This window comes from Plodia interpunctella, chromosome 3 (genome assembly GCF_027563975.2).
Source record: "Plodia interpunctella isolate USDA-ARS_2022_Savannah chromosome 3, ilPloInte3.2, whole genome shotgun sequence".
Classification (NCBI taxonomy): domain Eukaryota; kingdom Metazoa; phylum Arthropoda; class Insecta; order Lepidoptera; family Pyralidae; genus Plodia; species Plodia interpunctella.
This window is the reverse complement of record NC_071296.1, coordinates 2319144-2336457: the sequence shown is the minus strand read 5'-3', so window position 1 is coordinate 2336457 and position 17314 is coordinate 2319144. Positions and strand designations below refer to the sequence as shown.

General features: G+C 37.2%; 4 protein-coding genes across 8 annotated transcripts in view; 2 read left to right on the top strand and 2 right to left on the bottom strand.

Moving 5' to 3' along the window:
• The first annotated feature begins 224 nt into the window (after window positions 1–224).
• On the top strand, window positions 225–4026 carry LOC128683700 (uncharacterized protein). Its single transcript, XM_053769595.2, has 5 exons — window positions 225–421; window positions 497–614; window positions 1077–1267; window positions 1752–2370; window positions 2660–4026. Exons 1-5 carry the CDS (start codon window positions 330–332, stop codon window positions 3599–3601), a joined length of 1962 nt encoding a protein of 653 aa, XP_053625570.1. The 5' UTR covers window positions 225–329; the 3' UTR covers window positions 3602–4026.
• On the bottom strand, window positions 3616–6432 carry LOC128683701 (uncharacterized). The gene is made up of 5 exons (XM_053769596.1): window positions 6250–6432; window positions 5410–5549; window positions 4737–4910; window positions 4220–4374; window positions 3616–4003 (listed from the first exon to the last, which is right to left on the bottom strand). The coding sequence occupies exons 1-5, from the start codon at window positions 6353–6355 to the stop codon at window positions 3955–3957; spliced, it is 624 nt and encodes a 207-aa protein (XP_053625571.1). The 5' UTR covers window positions 6356–6432; the 3' UTR covers window positions 3616–3954.
• Window positions 6433–7153: 721 nt separating this feature from the next.
• On the bottom strand, window positions 7154–7946 carry LOC128683484 (uncharacterized). The gene is made up of 2 exons (XM_053769171.2): window positions 7726–7946; window positions 7154–7440 (listed from the first exon to the last, which is right to left on the bottom strand). The coding sequence occupies exons 1-2, from the start codon at window positions 7822–7824 to the stop codon at window positions 7291–7293; spliced, it is 249 nt and encodes an 82-aa protein (XP_053625146.1). The 5' UTR covers window positions 7825–7946; the 3' UTR covers window positions 7154–7290.
• Window positions 7947–8421: 475 nt separating this feature from the next.
• The window catches only part of Hecw (Hecw ubiquitin protein ligase), an 85089-nt gene continuing 76196 nt past the window's right edge, over window positions 8422–17314 (top strand). For 2 of the 5 annotated variants that reach the window (XM_053770073.2, XM_053770070.2), the window contains exons 1-2: window positions 8430–8584; window positions 10739–11086. In XM_053770073.2, coding sequence (XP_053626048.1) covers window positions 10777–11086 — 310 coding nt within the window. In that variant the 5' untranslated portion in view covers window positions 8430–8584; window positions 10739–10776. Of the gene's footprint in view, window positions 8585–10738; window positions 11087–14495; window positions 14747–17314 lie in introns of those variants that run through there. The other 3 variants (XM_053770072.1, XM_053770071.2, XM_053770074.1) reach the window with 3 other exon arrangements.

Sequence of the window (17314 nt, the reverse complement as noted above, 5' to 3'; positions counted from 1 at the left end):
CTTCACTCAAATTCCAGCCAGCAATGCATTAGTATTAATTCTATGATTGGCTCTTCAGACTTTTTGAAGAATTTAGTTACAATTGACCAATTGTTACACTTAACGCTACTTGATAGTAACCAATGAAAAAATAGTGCAGCTGATTATTTGTCCACTGAAAGAATCATTATGACAGATGCGAGCGAACGAAGCAAAATAGAAACGTAAAACGAAGCGAACCGACCTCCCTCCCCTCATCAATCTCAAACGTCAAACGTCTGACCAAGGCGTGATTTTTAGGTTAAGGAAAATATGGTTATTTAACTTTATCTGTAAAAATTGTAGGAAAAATGGGAATTGTTCATGTTATGGAACTAGTTTTAATAATAATATTAGCTGTACTAAGTTGTATCCTAGTGTTTAAACTACTTTACAAATTACGGTAAGTCATGTGAGGTTACGCGGCTTTCCCGCCTGATAAAAAAAAGTGCTAAAAATTTCGTTTTTGTCTTTTTAGGTCAACTTTGCCTTGGCGAGTGAATTGTTGGTTTTGCAACGGTAACTTCTGGGTAAAATTTTTGGCCCGTAATAGTTGGACTTGTCCGAAATGCGATCAATACAATGGTTTCACAAAGGTGAGATTTCCGTTTACTTATATCTTTACGCTATTATCTCGACGGGGGATGACGCTAACAATATTTTAATTATCTATACGCACACTCATTTCAAGGCAATCTAAATATATCTTTGCTTTAAGTAAGCATATCTGATAATAACATGTGTTTATTTAAGTAGGTACTCTGAATTTCAATTTTAATGCAGCTGCAGTAATGGTTAACATTCTACAATAATGAACTTAGCAATGGAATATTTAAAATTTAAATTCTATAGATAATTACCACTTGATCTTGCAAATGACTACTAACCTGAATAAACAATATACTATTGGAATTTATTACCATGTCCTAAAGTATGCAAGTGTGTTAGATATCACAATTAAAATAACAAAAATTATAGATATTTCATACAATTACAAAATATATAACAGTAAAAATAACTAAAGTATAATATTTAGTACAATTCCAAATTGTTTTCAGGAAGGTGACTATAACAAGCCTATCATTACTAATAATGACCAGAACTTGTCTCCGAGGGTGTTCCAGAAGAGTCCGCCACGGAACGGGCTCTGCAAAATGTGCAACATTAACCAACAGCTGAAAGTGGCTCAATTGGCAAGCTTTGTGCCGATGCGTGAGAAGAATTATGACGAGGAAATAGATATTTACAGGTCTGCTTTATCTTAATTTTTTGGATCTTTTAAGGGATGCCACAATGTGAGGTCCTAACATATATATAACATATTTATTAAGAAATATGATGTGAAAAATTGGCTGTGAAAGCCTAAATTCTGAATAAATAAGTTGAGACAATTAATATATTATATGTTATTCAAAGAAGTTTTTGATATATGAATAACCAAATGACTGTTTCTTTGTACACTGTGCTGTATCTTTGTACACTGTGCTGTGAGGCTTTGAAGGTAATGAAATGCAAGACTTGTGTTTATTTATGAATACAATAAACATAAATAGTTCAGTTTAGGAGACATTATAAATGTTCATTGAAGATTTGACTGGTACAGAATGTCTTATCTATAGCCAACTTTTAAGATGTAATTTATTCAAGAATAGTAAATTAATACTTCTTTGCTTGTCAATACATAGTAATGTCTCTTTGGTAAATAGAAAAGTAAAATTCCATATTTCTTTCAGGACACAATTAGAGAAGGCGTACAAATTATGTAGCCCCTGCAAGAGAGTCCTGCAGCTGAAACTCCATAAAGAAAAAGAGACCCTTCTCGCAACAAAACAGCTCGAGAAGCGGTCCTCAGACAAGAATGGGAAACATAAAGAAAAACAAAATTCAATTCTAAAGAGCTTTATAAATAACACATCCACTTTTATAGCTACAATATTAATCATAATAGTTGCTACAGAGTTGTATAAAAATGTACAAAGTCATAAGAATATACCAAGCTCAATAGCTAACATCAAACAGATTACAAAGGGTCTGTTTGAGAGAATTGTGTCTATTGTGAAAATGAAGGCACTAATGACATTCCCACAATTAGAAAATTACCTCATTGACGTAAATGTTTTATTTGATAAGATGCCAGAAATGAATTTAAGCAGTAAGGATCTCAACAGTTTTACGTTGTTGACTCAGCAAGCACTAGGCGGTATTGTGTGTTTTGTACAAATTATTGGACATGTTTGGAATGTTTATAAACTAAAGTACTCAATAGCAATTGACCTGCTGTGGTCTGTTTTTGTGATATCTGCTATGGCTCACCACGCAGCTATTGATCCATTACTTTTAAGTCTTATGAAGGTGGGTATATGAACAAATCATTTTAAATTCTAATATGAATATGTCTCTGCACTCCATTAGCCACACATGTGCACTTAACAGTCAGTATGCAGATTTCCTTAGGATGCTTTTCTTAAAAGATCTATTGATTTTTTGTCATTGGAATAGTTCATTTCATTCAAGTTTAGCACCTGAAATTCAAACCTGTGGTTTTTAGAGTCAAATGCTTCTTCTCAAGTTAAAAGCACATTCATTATTGATATTATATACTATGTAAACTACCTACTTTAGTTTCATTTTTCTTTTTCAGCTGTTTACTACGTCAATAGTATTACTAATATACAGAAGTATGAAAAATAAACCAGTCAAAATGTCAAGGATGTACACAACTCCAAAAAGAATGAAGAACCTTATAAATGGATCAAAAACTTCTTCAATAGATGACGACGATAACTTGTCTTTCGATACCGACGACGATGTATCACTCAGCAAATTCGGTTTACGTAATTTTTCTGACTCTTCTGCCGACACCATCAGTCCTCTCGGTGCTAGTTTAAACAACGGCAGGACCTTCACGCCACGCGGCGATAGTCTTTGGACTAAACCGAAACACAACTCGACATTCTGCATCAACTCTGTCATAAGCAAAAGCCCCAGTTCAGTTTCAGAGACGGTGTTCGCCAAACCTTCCTTTAATAAATATCAGAAGTTCAACAAAGACGACTCCGATTCGGATCTCGACGAGAGCATAAGTTCTTTGTGCATAAGCAGCCCTAAGAAGGGCATGAGAATGAATCCAATATTCTCGTTGAGGAAGTTCACTCCGACGCCGAGTTTCGTGGCGGGCGAGGCCGCGCGGCGGCCGCTGATATCGCCGAGCAAGCTGGGCCACGGCACCTCGTGGGTGGCGGGCGGCTACTGGGGCGCCGACGCGCCGGCGCTCAGCGCGGGCGGCAGTCGCTCCTCCAGCCAGAGCTCCGGCTTCGAGTCGCAGGCGTCCAGCGTCACGCAGCGCAATGTGTTCTCGCAGCCGCCGTCGCGCGCGGGCTCCGCGTGCGGGGAGCCCATGCTCGTGGACCCGCAGCCCTTCGCCGCGCCGGTGTTCCCGCAGATGCAGTACGACGGCCACGTGCACATCCCGCAGCCGCGGTTCCCGCCCCATCCCCGATACGTACAGAACCCTATGTTCAAAACCCCCGGCGGGTCTGGACTGATCAAGCTGCCTCGAGCGAATTCCTTTGCGTCTAATTGATTTTCCGTAGTCGGTCTTTTGTATTCATAATTTTTTTTCTTGCTATTTTTTTTGCTTCTTTTTCTGTCGGAACTTTGATGAACTGCCATTATAATTAAGACGTCGTTAAGTTATTATTACCTCTTTAGTATTCGTAAGCGGTTGTTAGTTGTAATGTTTGAGACTAAACTTAGAGTAAGACTACTGCTGATCTCGTGTTGAAGCCTGGTGACGGCTATATGAAAGCATTAAGAATTATTGTATTGTTAAAATTTTTATACGGGACGTCACTGTCCTTTCTCGAACAAAATGTGATATTGTAAAGACTAGTAAAATTTTGCAAAGAGTGAAGATAAAAATGATTCTTGATGTTATCATTTTTTTGATTTTGTCATTTTAAATCTGAAAGTTTTTGTGAAGCTCCTGCAATAAAAAACGTAAGGGTATATTGTCGTTTTCTTCATATTCACACTATACGACCGGACCAAAGAAGCTTCGATTTGTGAGTTACAACCGGGTTTTTTTCTATATTAGTTTTAAAACTTTTGTTTTTCTAAATTTATTGTCCAGTTACATACAAAAAATAACTCAAAAAGCGAAGCTCCTTTACCATGAGTATTAAAAATATGGAACACTCACGAATCCCTCGCTTTCCTCTCGTCGCGCTGCAGGTACTGGTGCGGCATGGGCGGCACGTACGTGTCGTCGTACAGACTGGAGCTGTAGTCCGACACGTCGGTGCACGCCCATTCGTGCTTCTTGAACTTCATTAGACCCCACTCTGTTACGTTTCCCTAGTAAAGGAAAGAATGGATAAAAACTTGAACATTAGGTAGGTATGACCGATACAAGCCCCTTGAACAAACATAATCACCATCTCTTTGTACGCTGTACCTATGTGTGTAGAGTAGAGACACACCGGCCTGCTTCTTTTAAAAAACTAAAACTTAAAGTACTCTCACAGCCGTGGTAAGGTTCGCAGGGGAGGAGGAATGCCGGTATTGAGGTGCGTCGCTCTCCCTATCCTCTGCAATCGAAATGAGGTCCGTAGCCACCTAAACAGATCTTTATACCGTGGTAGTATAGAGGCGACATATTGCGATGAATTTGGGGTAGGTTATGCTGTTGACTTAGAAGATAAACAAGTGAAAAGTACATAGCACTGCATGAGGTCCGGTTGTGGGTAGAACTGGTGTTTGCTCCTTCTGTAATGGCGCATTTCGGGCCCGCACAACGGTTTCGGCAGATGGTTGTACACCAGGTCGTTGAGTGTCGCGAAATTGCCGCACGCGTCGTGGCTATCGTGGCGGATTATTGAACACACATTGCCCTGAAAATAAAATATAGGTACATACAAACTCTCAAAAGGTCTTATATTGTCTACACACTATCGCCGAACTAAGACAGCTAATAAACAATGCGTAGCTTTTGTTGCCTACCGCAATGGTCTTCATTGGTTATGCGAAATCTTTTACGATGATATAGCCGGCATTAGCGGACTAATAAACAATCCAAGGTTCGAGCACGTTTTTGTCAGCGATTGTAGAGGTCGACGACAGTGACCTGTGGTTCAGACTTTCTTTCTCCTCGTCGGCATCCCTAGTTGTCGACCATTGGCACGCATATATCACTGACAAATGCCAGCATGTCTTGGGTTTGATCCTTCTGCCAGGGTCAGGCATAGCCATTTACGAAATTCGTAAGATAAATTTCCCACGGGACTTTTCAATTTCCAAGCTTTTTGTTCTACCATTTTTGAATGACCAATAAAAATGTTTCTGACATAAATCTCAAATGTATCTGACATAATATATTATATGTATTTTTACCTGTAAACTGTTTAATTTGTTTAATCTGAAATCCGGCTGCCGCGACTCCGGTTTCATCTTATTGTAGTCTATTTTCTCTTTAGGCGGAAAATAGAGGGTGCCCGTCTTCGGACATTCTATTCTGTCTTCGACCCAGTTGCCTGCATTTTTAGGATACATTTATTTTTACTTACAATATGAATATAATAATATATAAGTTTAGAGTGTCTCTAAACTCATAGGCAACTCGAACACGAGTTCGCGCCAACAGTAAAGTATATTAGTAGTACCTAATCCCGCGGTATTAGGGAACTATCCAAAAAAAGATAGATCACATTTATTTATAACTTACATCTATCATTACGTGTTTCTTCTATGCTGTTGATGCTCTCCAACGATATCTGAATTAGATTCTCCCAGACAAGTCGGTGGCCGACATTTAGTCATATGATATGAGTACAGGAGGTAGGGCACAGGGGGCAAGATAGAAGGTGCTCCATAGTTTGCCGCGAGTCTCCATACTCGCAGAAGTTGTCCACATGAGTTGCTAGTTGGTTGAGCTTCCTCCAGGTAGCCCAAAGTGGGTGCATACATGTAGGGAGCCTCCACGAGTGACTATCTAGACGTCCAGCGCACGTGGATAGCTAGTGTTCAGTAACGCTGAGCCTAGTGATCCCTACACCACTCACACTATTACAGGCAATACGCAATAATAGAGTAGCTTACAGAAAACCTTCCAATCTTTATAGGTTAAATATATTGTGATATAAAGTTATATTGTGGTTGTCAGCGACTATACGTACACTATTTAGGTATTTCGTGGTGCAGTAGTTCGTGCTAAGTGGTGGGTATTGCTCCTACCTAGAAGAACCCCGGTATTGTAAACTGGTCCAGGTCTTAGGGCTTTGGAGATGGCCTCCGCTCGTGTCGGAGACTTCGCCCTCGTGGATATGGTAGTGGAACCCATTATGTCTAAGACTTTAGAAGTATATATACTAGTTTTTGTATTTTTTGTATGCTTTCGGTTGAAAATGACAAATTAAAAGTCAAACTGAAAGGATATCAGATGTTAATGACAATATATAACTTTCATCATAAAGGAAAGTTTGAATAAGGTTTTTCATAGACATACTTACTAAGCAAATCATATCAAGTTATGCTTAAATCACAGATTTAAAAACATTGTTTTTATATCAGTGGCGCGTTTTTTATATCTATAGATTTTGCTAAAAATATATTTTTAACCAACTTCTAAAATAGGATGAGCTTATTTTTAAATCAAAGTAATTCTTCTTCTAAATAACAGTGGATTTATATCTAGACTTGATGACTTCTTTGAAAAATAAAGACAATAGTGACTGGTAATAAATTTATTTATATATTAAGATTTTTTAAAAGAACATGATGAAAACAGAACACAAGAATAATAACTAATATATTTATGTTCAACAAAATCCTACATCATAATAAAATCTTGAATAAGTGTCAACATGTTTTCTTTACTATGTGAGTACATAGTAAAGTAAACATATTGCCACTTATTAACCTTATTATCACCTAACAGAGTTGTTATGAAGAGGATACAATGTTATTGCTCTGCCCAAGGACCTTATACATTGCCACTGTTTAGTTGACAACCACACCTTTAAATGCAATAAAAAGGCAGCATACATCCAAGGACCACTAAATTACTAGGTTAAAGGCTAACATGAATACTTGCAATTATACTTTTGTTAGCTTTTTGAACACAATAATCATTAATTACGATTATATAGATGAGTTAAGTGTATAGTAAAGGCCCCTTTACACTTAGTCTAAATTATTTGACTACTAGGCAAAAGCTATAGAGTAAATGAGATAACAATTAAGTCTAATTAAATTCCACAGATGTTCTTATTTCTATCATTCAGTCTCCATTGGCAAGCCAAGGCTTGGCTTGGGCAGAGTTTGCAGAAGTGCTGACATCTGAGGTTCCAGTGGGCCCGAAGTTTTCACTATATTCTTCATATTCTTCTCAATTTGAAGAATGTCTTGATTTATTATCTCCATGTTCTGAAAAATCAAAATAAACCAATTTCAAAAATAAATCAATTGCACAAATTTATTTAATTATTCTAAATTATATTTATCTCATTGCACAAATATTTATCATATTGCACGCAAAATTTACTGGACCGATTGTTATGAAATTTGGTACAGGGTTAGAATATAACCTAGAATAACACATAGGGTACTTTTATTACCGAAATTCCCGCGGGAGCGAAGTCCTGGGGTGCAGCTAGTATCTACTATAAAATAATCCTTTTATAAGAAAAACCAGGTTAGTTACTTACGTACCTCTAACATTGATGAGTACAAATGTTTAAATGCTTTGTCACTGTATCTTATAAATCCACTAACATTTGATTCAGAATCAGATGGAGCTACGGACGTCATTTTTGAAAATATAATAAATATCTAATGGTTAAAAGTAGTTGATTTTCTTCGATATGCAACAAAACAACCAAACGAACGATTTGTATAAATTGTTTATTTTTGCATCTGACATTTATTTGAATTGACTGTGACACTTACTTATAAATATGTTGCCACATGCCTACAATTTTCTGCTTACAAACACCATTTACAAACATACTTGATACGTCAGTCACGAGAACGTCTATAAATAACGAATAAATACCTATTACAAAAAGTCTAAGCAATGCGGCCTTGCGTAGATACATAATGTGCGTATGTATTCATTCGCTCAATCTGAGAATACAAAATCCACGAAAAGCAATATATAAGATGGCTAGCAACACTAAGTTAAACGTCAATACGTTCAGGAAAGGAGGGAAAGAGGAACACGAAACCTACTTTTATCGTTACTTCAATTTAGAACAAAAAATATATTCAAAATTTTGTTGTAAAAGTGTATAGGTTTTCATATGTTGTAAGAGAACGGCCACATAAGGTCACAAAAAATCGATCTCGATATCTAATCTTTCAGTTTGTAGACGAAAATAAAAATGTCAAGTCAATCAATGTCATTTGGACTTGGCTGTGCTGCGAGCCGTCGGACTTTTTACTGATGTAAAAATTCGATTATTTATTCCGTAAATCCTTGCATAATGGAATCCATTAGTGAATATCAATTGAAATATCCTTGTTGGTGCTGTGAGACGTGAATGAAGTGTTTAAATTAGTCAACTTTTTGGTATAACATTGCCTTCGTCATCTAATCACAAACCATCTTTTTTGTATACGTACTTTTAAATTTATAAGCTGCACATTTTTATTTGTATACATTTGGGTTCTAATAATTGCTAGGTAATTTGGACGTATATTGGACATAATCTTCGATACAACAACAGTATATACTCACTTCACCATGGAATCAGAGTTGTTAGAAATATAGATTTTCTTTGACATAGACTGTTTACAGTTTTTCTCGCTAGTATTATTTTTATTCGTTGGGTGCAATGCAGGTTTTTTTGTTTATTTTCAATCATCACATCTCTTTATGCCCCATTTTATTTGTACTATAAAAATACCCTTGATGAGGTGGTGTGCATTGCTATACAACTGTATTGCTATACAACTGTATAGTAATACAACTGTAAGAATTATTTATGATGTTAGCTATGTTTTGTACTTGGAACCCTGTATAAGTGTTGAATCTCAATATTCCAGTCCCAACTAATATTATAAATGTGAAAGTAAGTTTGTTACTTCTTCACACATTATCTACTGGACCAATTGTTATGAAATTTGGTACATGGGTAGAAAATAACCTGGAATAACACATATGGTAATTTTTATCCCGAAATTCTTACAGGAGCTAAGCCCTGGCGCGCATCTAGTTTCCTGTAACCTCACTGAAATTAGATTTTAAATAAATTTTGATATGCACAAAAAATAATGAAGAGAGCAATTTATTTGGTTGTAATACATGTCATACATTCATTTAACTTTTTTTATTGCATGTGTTATGTGTCCCACTACTGGGCAAAGGCTTCCCCTTTTGTCCCAAGGTCTTGAGCCATTTGTTGCCAACCATGCTGTAACGCTGAACTGGATATTACAATGTTAGCTGAAATATTATTTACATAGTATCATATCACACTATAGAAATTTAAAAAATATTTACTGTTTTAAGAAAACTTGCTCAGAATATCTATTTTAAATACCATTAATTTTCTGGTCCACTTTCAAACGAGCATAGATTTTAAATATGAGAAACAAGAAAAAGCTAAGTACAAATCTAAATGACATTTTTTCAAATACAAACAGATGCACATGTTTTTTTATTTTATCACCTTTCATAGAGATTTAACTTAAAAATAAAAACCTTGAAAGGTCAACCACCTCTGAGCACTATATATGTACCTGGAAGTGGTTGTGACTTATGTTAATTACATTTTTTCAGCATCTATTACTGCCTATATTGATCATTTGTACCATTGATTTATTGAATTAATTGCACTTTCCCCATTTTCATTTACAATTTCTATGTATATATAGAAAATAATAGAATAAACAATAACCAAAATAGAATCTGAAGTAAATGTTAATAAAAACAAAGTTTATTGCACATATTCAAAGCTGAACTTGATTCTCCTAGGACGAATAAGAGTAGCAACATAAGCTTTGAACATTGATAAATCAATAGTTCTTCAGCAAATCAGCATTTTTGTCGACTGCACTGCGGTATACATTTTAATCTAAAAGCGCTTTCATCTATCACACATGCCCAACCTATTATCATACACTATCAAAGCAAGTCATTACTAAGGTGTTATAAAAGTATAAATAAATTGAAATTAAAATAAATTGTATTGTTTAGATAAATAAAGATCAACAATTATACATCAACTTTTCTATCGTCCTTTCTAATTTAAAATCATTTCTTTATTATTTCCCTTGTATGTTGAATATCAGCATTAGCCGCCAGCAGGTCGGCGACGGCGCCGGTCGGGCTGGCGTCGCGGCGCCGTCTGCACCCCCTACATCCCTCCTCCTCCCCTCCCCTCTACCCTCGCAACCATCCCGCGTCCAGTCTCCAAACAACCCCCGTGCTACTTGCTCTTAACAGGCATAATTTAGTCCATTTAGATTTTGTTGCGTAGATTGTAAAAACCCTTGTGAAGCCTCTCACTGTAGTATGCTATTTAATTTGTTATTCGATCTTTTATCTTCCCAGTAAAGAGTCAGTCTTCCCCGTATAGAATTTAATCATTCGGTCAAAGGTATACACGCATATCTTCCTCAATTCATGTCAATTCTCTTACCTTTTCCTAAGATTTCGAAGGGTTTTTGTCGTACCAAAAAGCTGTGTTGTGCGAGTCATCAAGTTGAAATCTAATTACAGTTGAACTAGCAATGTATAAGTGAGAAGTTAAGGAAGTCATGTCAGAAGAACATGACGTTGCTTGTGCCGAAAGTGATAAACAGACTGAAGAAAATCGAGAGACTAGTGATATTGCAAAAGACATAAAATTGGAAACTGATCAGGGTGCCAATACGTCCAAAGAATGTGTAGAAAGTGCCATAAATGACAAGGACAGAGTTAGCGACGAATGCGAGAAGGAAACAAATGTTGCCAATACTTCTGTTAAAAGACTTGAGTGGACGCGCGAAGGAGCGGAGTTCAGATTATCATGGAGATTGCCGCAGGAGTGCACCACGGCGGAGGATTACATCGCTCTTTGTTACAAAGGTGAGTTCATCAGCGAGGTTTCTCCAGTTTCATCCACGGATGTGACGCTATGAAACCCTGGGGTCAGTGTAAAAATAAGCTTTACGATTTCGAAAGATTCGGCAGTGATTGCACCTCTGCTTCTGGCTTTGCCCTCATGAATTTATGGAAAAAGTTTTTCTCGGAAGGTAGTATATGTAAGTATCTTTCTCCGTGCTCTTAGCTATATGTATGTGACTTTTCAACAAGTTTGGTTGAGTAAATAAATCGTGAAGGGGTGACAAACAGACAAATTTCCGCATTATACTCGTAATACCTACCTATTAGTTGGGATTTGACCAGGAATAGTAGGTATACTTAGGTATTTATAGTCAAAATTTTAGACGATATAAATTATTCTTTTGCTTCTTTTCCTAGAACTGGAAAGATAACTGTATCGGAGTGTACACTGTGGTCTAGACTACACCGGACCACTTATTGACATATTTATTAATTGACTAGACTACAGGAAGTGTGTAAGATAGTCTAGTACCTACGAAAGTCGATACTCTGCAAACCAGAGATTCAACAAGATGGTCTGCATTCGGCAAACACGGCATATTTTTTTTTACTTTGTTTTATAATAGGGTAAGGATATACTTGTAAGAATAGATAAGACCGTACAGTTTACAGCAGATCAATTTACCCAAATTCCTACAAATTCACACAAGCATTCGCTGCTATTACCGCCACATAGAGTTCAATGTGGGATAGCTTGTCTTGCGGTTGACTGTACAGACAACATGGTGTACTTCCGCGCTGATCTGGGAGCGAAAAAATACCTAGAATAGGTATGCCAGCGGCTCCTCCTGTGCAGATTGTAAAAATCTATCAAATAGGAATATAAAATGGAGATTCTTCTTATGAGAAATAGGCTAGCAACCTATCTCTATTTAATCTCAATTCCACCAATAAGCCATACAGCTAAACTTCGAGTTTCGCAAATCTTGGCTCAGTCTACCCCGTATCTATAGAATGTCATACAATAGAACTAATTAATTACAATTCAAATAAAACTATGCAATTAATTGACTATAGCAAGTTTTCATGTACCTACTTCGTGCAAAAGCATGAAGGGTTCTTAAAACAAATGTTTTAAGAATACACGGATTAACACACGGATGTTTTAAAACCTAACGGAAAAGTTTTTCCCGCGTTTATCCATGTTGGCTGACATTGAACCACGCCTTTGTCTGCTAATCTACGGGGCAATTAAAACTATAATGTCACGAGCGTGCAGGATCGTCACGAAAGTGCAATCTCTGGCTTCCAGAGCCTTTAGGCCTGGTGTACACGAGTAGTGTAAACGATAGAGTCAACTGAGTGCTTATTTTCGAGCTCTTTATTGATTGAGGGTGGCATGTACCAGTCAAATTTGATGCTAACTTTTACCTGTGCGCCGCCATCGTTCAGATGAAATGGCGTACTTTGGGTTAAATATAGCTATAGATAGCATAAAGTTAACGTTTGAATGGTGCAACTCACCCTTAAAGAGATTTTGTCACGATTTATGACAGAGTATGATTAGTAGACTTACTAATCACAAGTAAATTAATTTTTCAGTCGAATGGAAATATTGGATCTGGTTATCTTACAGAAGAATGGAAGATCGTAGAAGAATTGACGGCCACAAACTTCTTATACTCTAAAAATGTTAACGAGGATATAGTAGGAAAGTTACCGTTCACTCTACCCGTGTAGACGAGGCTTTAATTACCCTGGTCGGACCAGTTCCAGCGTCAGTAGAAACATTGCAAATTAATGCCGCTTTTACTACTCCATGTCTAATTGGCATTAAACGCCGCTTGCGACAGATATGAGAGGGACTTGACTATATAATAACTAATGTGGAGTTAAATAATATCCACCTAATCAGAATATTTGCTAAGATTGAAATAAAAATCTTGCTTCACGTCATCATTCTCTTTCTTATCTGCGCGTTTTCTTCCTCGACCATTTAGCGTCAAAGCCCACGGCCCGCCACAGCTCGTAGTGTCGTTGTTAGATTCATTCGTTCCTTACGTTTTATATATCATCGTATACAATATAACAATTAGAAAATTAATTTTGAGATTTAGTGAGATACTTGCACGGTTATCTTTGCAATGTCTTAAATTTTAAGAATTCTAAAAAACTTTACTGAATAATCGACAAAAAATCTTTCCTCGACTCGTACGCAGGACGCTATAAAGAAAGTGTGTCTCTGGACTGGACACAAGATCTAACTACGTCCATCTCAAATTACCCATACGTAACAGATCATTATCTGTCGCAACTGTGAATGCTGGAACAAAAACAGCGTAACTACATCTCGTAAGTCGGGAAGCGCGGCACGCGCTATGCACTCTTGTTACATAAACCGTTGCAGTCTACCCACTTAGCCTTTCACCAACGGTTCCTGCAATTTTCTTGGCCTTACAGCCTCCGTTGCTTAGCTCGAGTTTGTTTTTAACGGGATTTTTGAGAATTTAAAGGATTATAAGTTCACCTTTCTGCCCCACGGCACGACTCAACGTCACAACTGGCTGTATGTTACAGTCAGGGAAAGAAAAAGTTAGGTGGGAGTTAGTTTTATCAGCCCCCGGTTATTTTACCCATGTCTCATCGCTGTGAATTCCTCGTGGGATGGCGGGTAATTTTTATTCACCGTATACTGAACTAGAATTTGAATTTAATGCTCTTTCTGTGGGTTTACGCGTATTTCCTTTTACGGATAATTTATCTTCATATACTGATTCCACCGAGATTTGAACTGGTGAACCGAACTGATTATCGAACCTCTTGTGTCAGGATTCTATTTCAGTATCATAACATTCCCTAAAATAGTATACTGTTCTATTAGAATATAAATCTATACAGTTTAGTCCTTTGGTCTTCTGTTGACCCTAAATGCCAATTACGCCATGTAATGTACACATTATAATAGCATGCTGGGTTACCTTGGCTCATTCATACAGTTACTCCTACTCCTACAAGTTCAGCGGATGCTCTCGACTCGACTTGTCGATAAAATTTGCAGTGCCACCGACATTTCTGTCGCATCTGCATTTTTTATGGGACAATTACACAAGATTTATTGTTAAGTTGTTTGTTTCATTGTTTCGAGAAATTTAATTCTCAAAATTACGACTTACATTATGCGATTCCAAAAACTGGTGTTAGTTTGGGGACAGGAAGCGGACTCGGCGTACATTGCATTACAATGAATGTAAATTGTCGCGAAACGCTTACAAATCAGCGCGGTGGATTGCATTGCACCATTGCAGCTCTCAATCCGGCAGGGCAAGCTGCGGGTCACCAGCTCGTGCATGAATGAGCCTATCGGGGCCCCGCGCTCCTCGCCCCGCCACCACACTTTGTGAATGAATCGGCGCGTGCCGCCTTCTCTGGCCGCTCACGCTCAGTCGCGCCGACGACCATCGCGCCAACACGCGAGCGCATGTCCGCTTTCCAATTCTGACGTTTCGAAATTTCAAATACGTGTTTCCTTGTGTACTCTTCACTATAGGTGACAATTGACACTTATGTGTAAATCATATCAGCTATCATCACTTGTGATGCAGTATCCGGAGTGAACGCCAGTTCACTGCACCAGAGGAAAACTAGCCCTTGGGAAAGCCGCTATCGGCTTTGACATATACGGTAAGCGAATGCGAATTTTTCTTTCATTTATTATGAAGGATCTTTGAATAAAGTGATACGTAGATAGGATATGAGCGACAAATACGACAGTGGGTTGGGTTTGTAGGTAGGTGGTGCCCACGTAAAGCGAATGAAGTAGGTGTCGCACGCCACCGTGTCTTCTTCATAACTAGCGCAATTTGTTTGAGCAATCTGGTACATAACAAATGTCGGTGACAGCATTTACTTTCACTAATTCATATGCAATCGCCTGTTGCGATATGACAAAACCTATCAAACGCATAAGCAGTTAGATCCTATTTAATTATCATGACCAACTCAGAGTTAGATCTGTAGAGACAGCTAAAGATGGAAAGGACAAAAAAGAGCTTGTTCAGAACCGTAATTTATGTTTTGTTCAAAGTCAAAATGATATGTGGCCGGCTGGTCGTGTTTTTGTATCCAAAGCATTCTTAAAAACGGTCAGATTTTAGGCGCCGTGGAACACAATAGATCGCTTAATAAGGCGCTAAGCGGATTCTACCTGAGTTGATTTCTCGCCAAATTTTATCGCTGACACTGACTTTCGGTGTCGCCTCGAAATTGATGAGCTCTTATTGTTTAAACTCATATCATTCAATGCGGTTTTAGCAGCTTTTTGGCAGGCTATCTTTTGATGATGCATTCTTGTTTTGCGATATTTATATTTGCGTTACTAGAATCAAAAAGTATTCCAATTTGAATTCCTTAAATATAATCTTCATAGTCGTATTCCTCATGGCTGAGGGTCGTGGTCATTACGTGGATTTGAACACACACAACAACTTTCTTGGCATTAGTAATGGAGTGGTTTGCCATTGCCTTCTCCATTTCACACACAAGTTAATTTTAATCAACCAGTGTGCAGGTTTCCTCACGATGTTTCCCTTCACCGGAAGCAAGTGGTGGTCGATGAAAACTATATTATACATGAGTCAGATTGTTATACAAACTCATGTCGAACGAGTAGGATTCGAACCTGAAACGTTTCGATCCACAGGCGGGCGTCTTAACCATTACACCACCACCGCTTCAATAAATATAATATAAGATTAAATATAATATAAGATTGTAATTCCTAAACTAATTGATTAGACACAATCAATTAATTTAGAAATTACATTCTTGACGGAGTATTTTTCTCTGTATACAATTCTACTTTATATTTTATTTCGTCTGTGATTGCCCTTTGATTTTTTTTTGCTCAATCATGTTTTATATCATCTTGTATTGTATTTATATGCCATATCAAATTAGGCGCATACGCCTGACTTTCTACTTTTTCCTGTAGCCACTATATTACACATAATATTTATATCGCCAATCGTCCTTTCGCATTCATATCTTTATTCACGCAATATATTCATTCGTATTTATCTATACACTCACTGCATCATGATTATCTTCACAGAACACTATACCACGCCGACAGTTAATTATATGATCGATGCCTTTTAATTCTCCACTTCTTTGCTAAATGGAAATTAAATATTTATGGTATAGTCCGTAATTTCCTTTAGCACTATACTTACAGTGGAGGCATTTAATGGCTTTCGTGAAATGAGTCTCGAAGTGCGACATATAAATCACAGTTATAAGAAAAATATTCTATAGTAACCATACTACAGAGTACTTAAATAGGTACATACTTAATGCCTGATACAATGGACAGGACATCAACTTCAAGCAAATTCGCCTCTATTGCAGCCATATAGAGGTTCATGAAGGGTTACCTTGCAGTTGACTGTACGTACAGCCATACTTGTCATAGTCGTAAGAAGCTAATAAAATCTACATCCATCAACGACCACCAGCGGATATTGTATCGCCACGCCTTCAGGCCACCTCTACAGCGCTTCACACTTATGATCAATTTCTCTGATGGCTTTTTACGTATTCTCATTATTAGTAAATAGCCTATACTACGAAAGCGCTTCAAGCGCAATATCTGTGGGCGGAGTGAATTTTGCATTCCGTACGCTTCTTTCTATGATATTTACTTCAATGTTTATTTTTACATTATATTCATGACCAATTTAAAATAAAAATAAATATTATCGATGTTTATATTTTACGTAATTAGTTGCTATAAAATATCGAGTCCTTTATCTCTTGTTAAATTTAAAGTATTTCTGTTTCCATTCGGTTTCCAATATTTCTGTTTCCATTCGGTATTATGTACTTAGGTATTACATATACTCTATACACTTAAAATAAACCGTATGGTTCAAGACAAAAAATTGCATACAGAAGAACAAGATGAGACAATAATGGTTCCCTTACATTACCGCTTTCCTTATCTGTAACTAGCTAGATAAAGTTCCTTGAACGAACCATTAAATGCAGGCAATTAACCTATCTATGCAAAGTTTAATAGTGACTAACTTCCGGTTCTAAAAAAAAGTTCATTTTCTGCATATTACACTTTTAATATTTGGCTAATTTGACTGTTTATATACGTACCTACGTACCTAAAGTCACTGTCCAATTTTACAATTGAAATGTAAGCTGCTAGAATATTTTTCAGTAATGTATGTATATTGTATACGT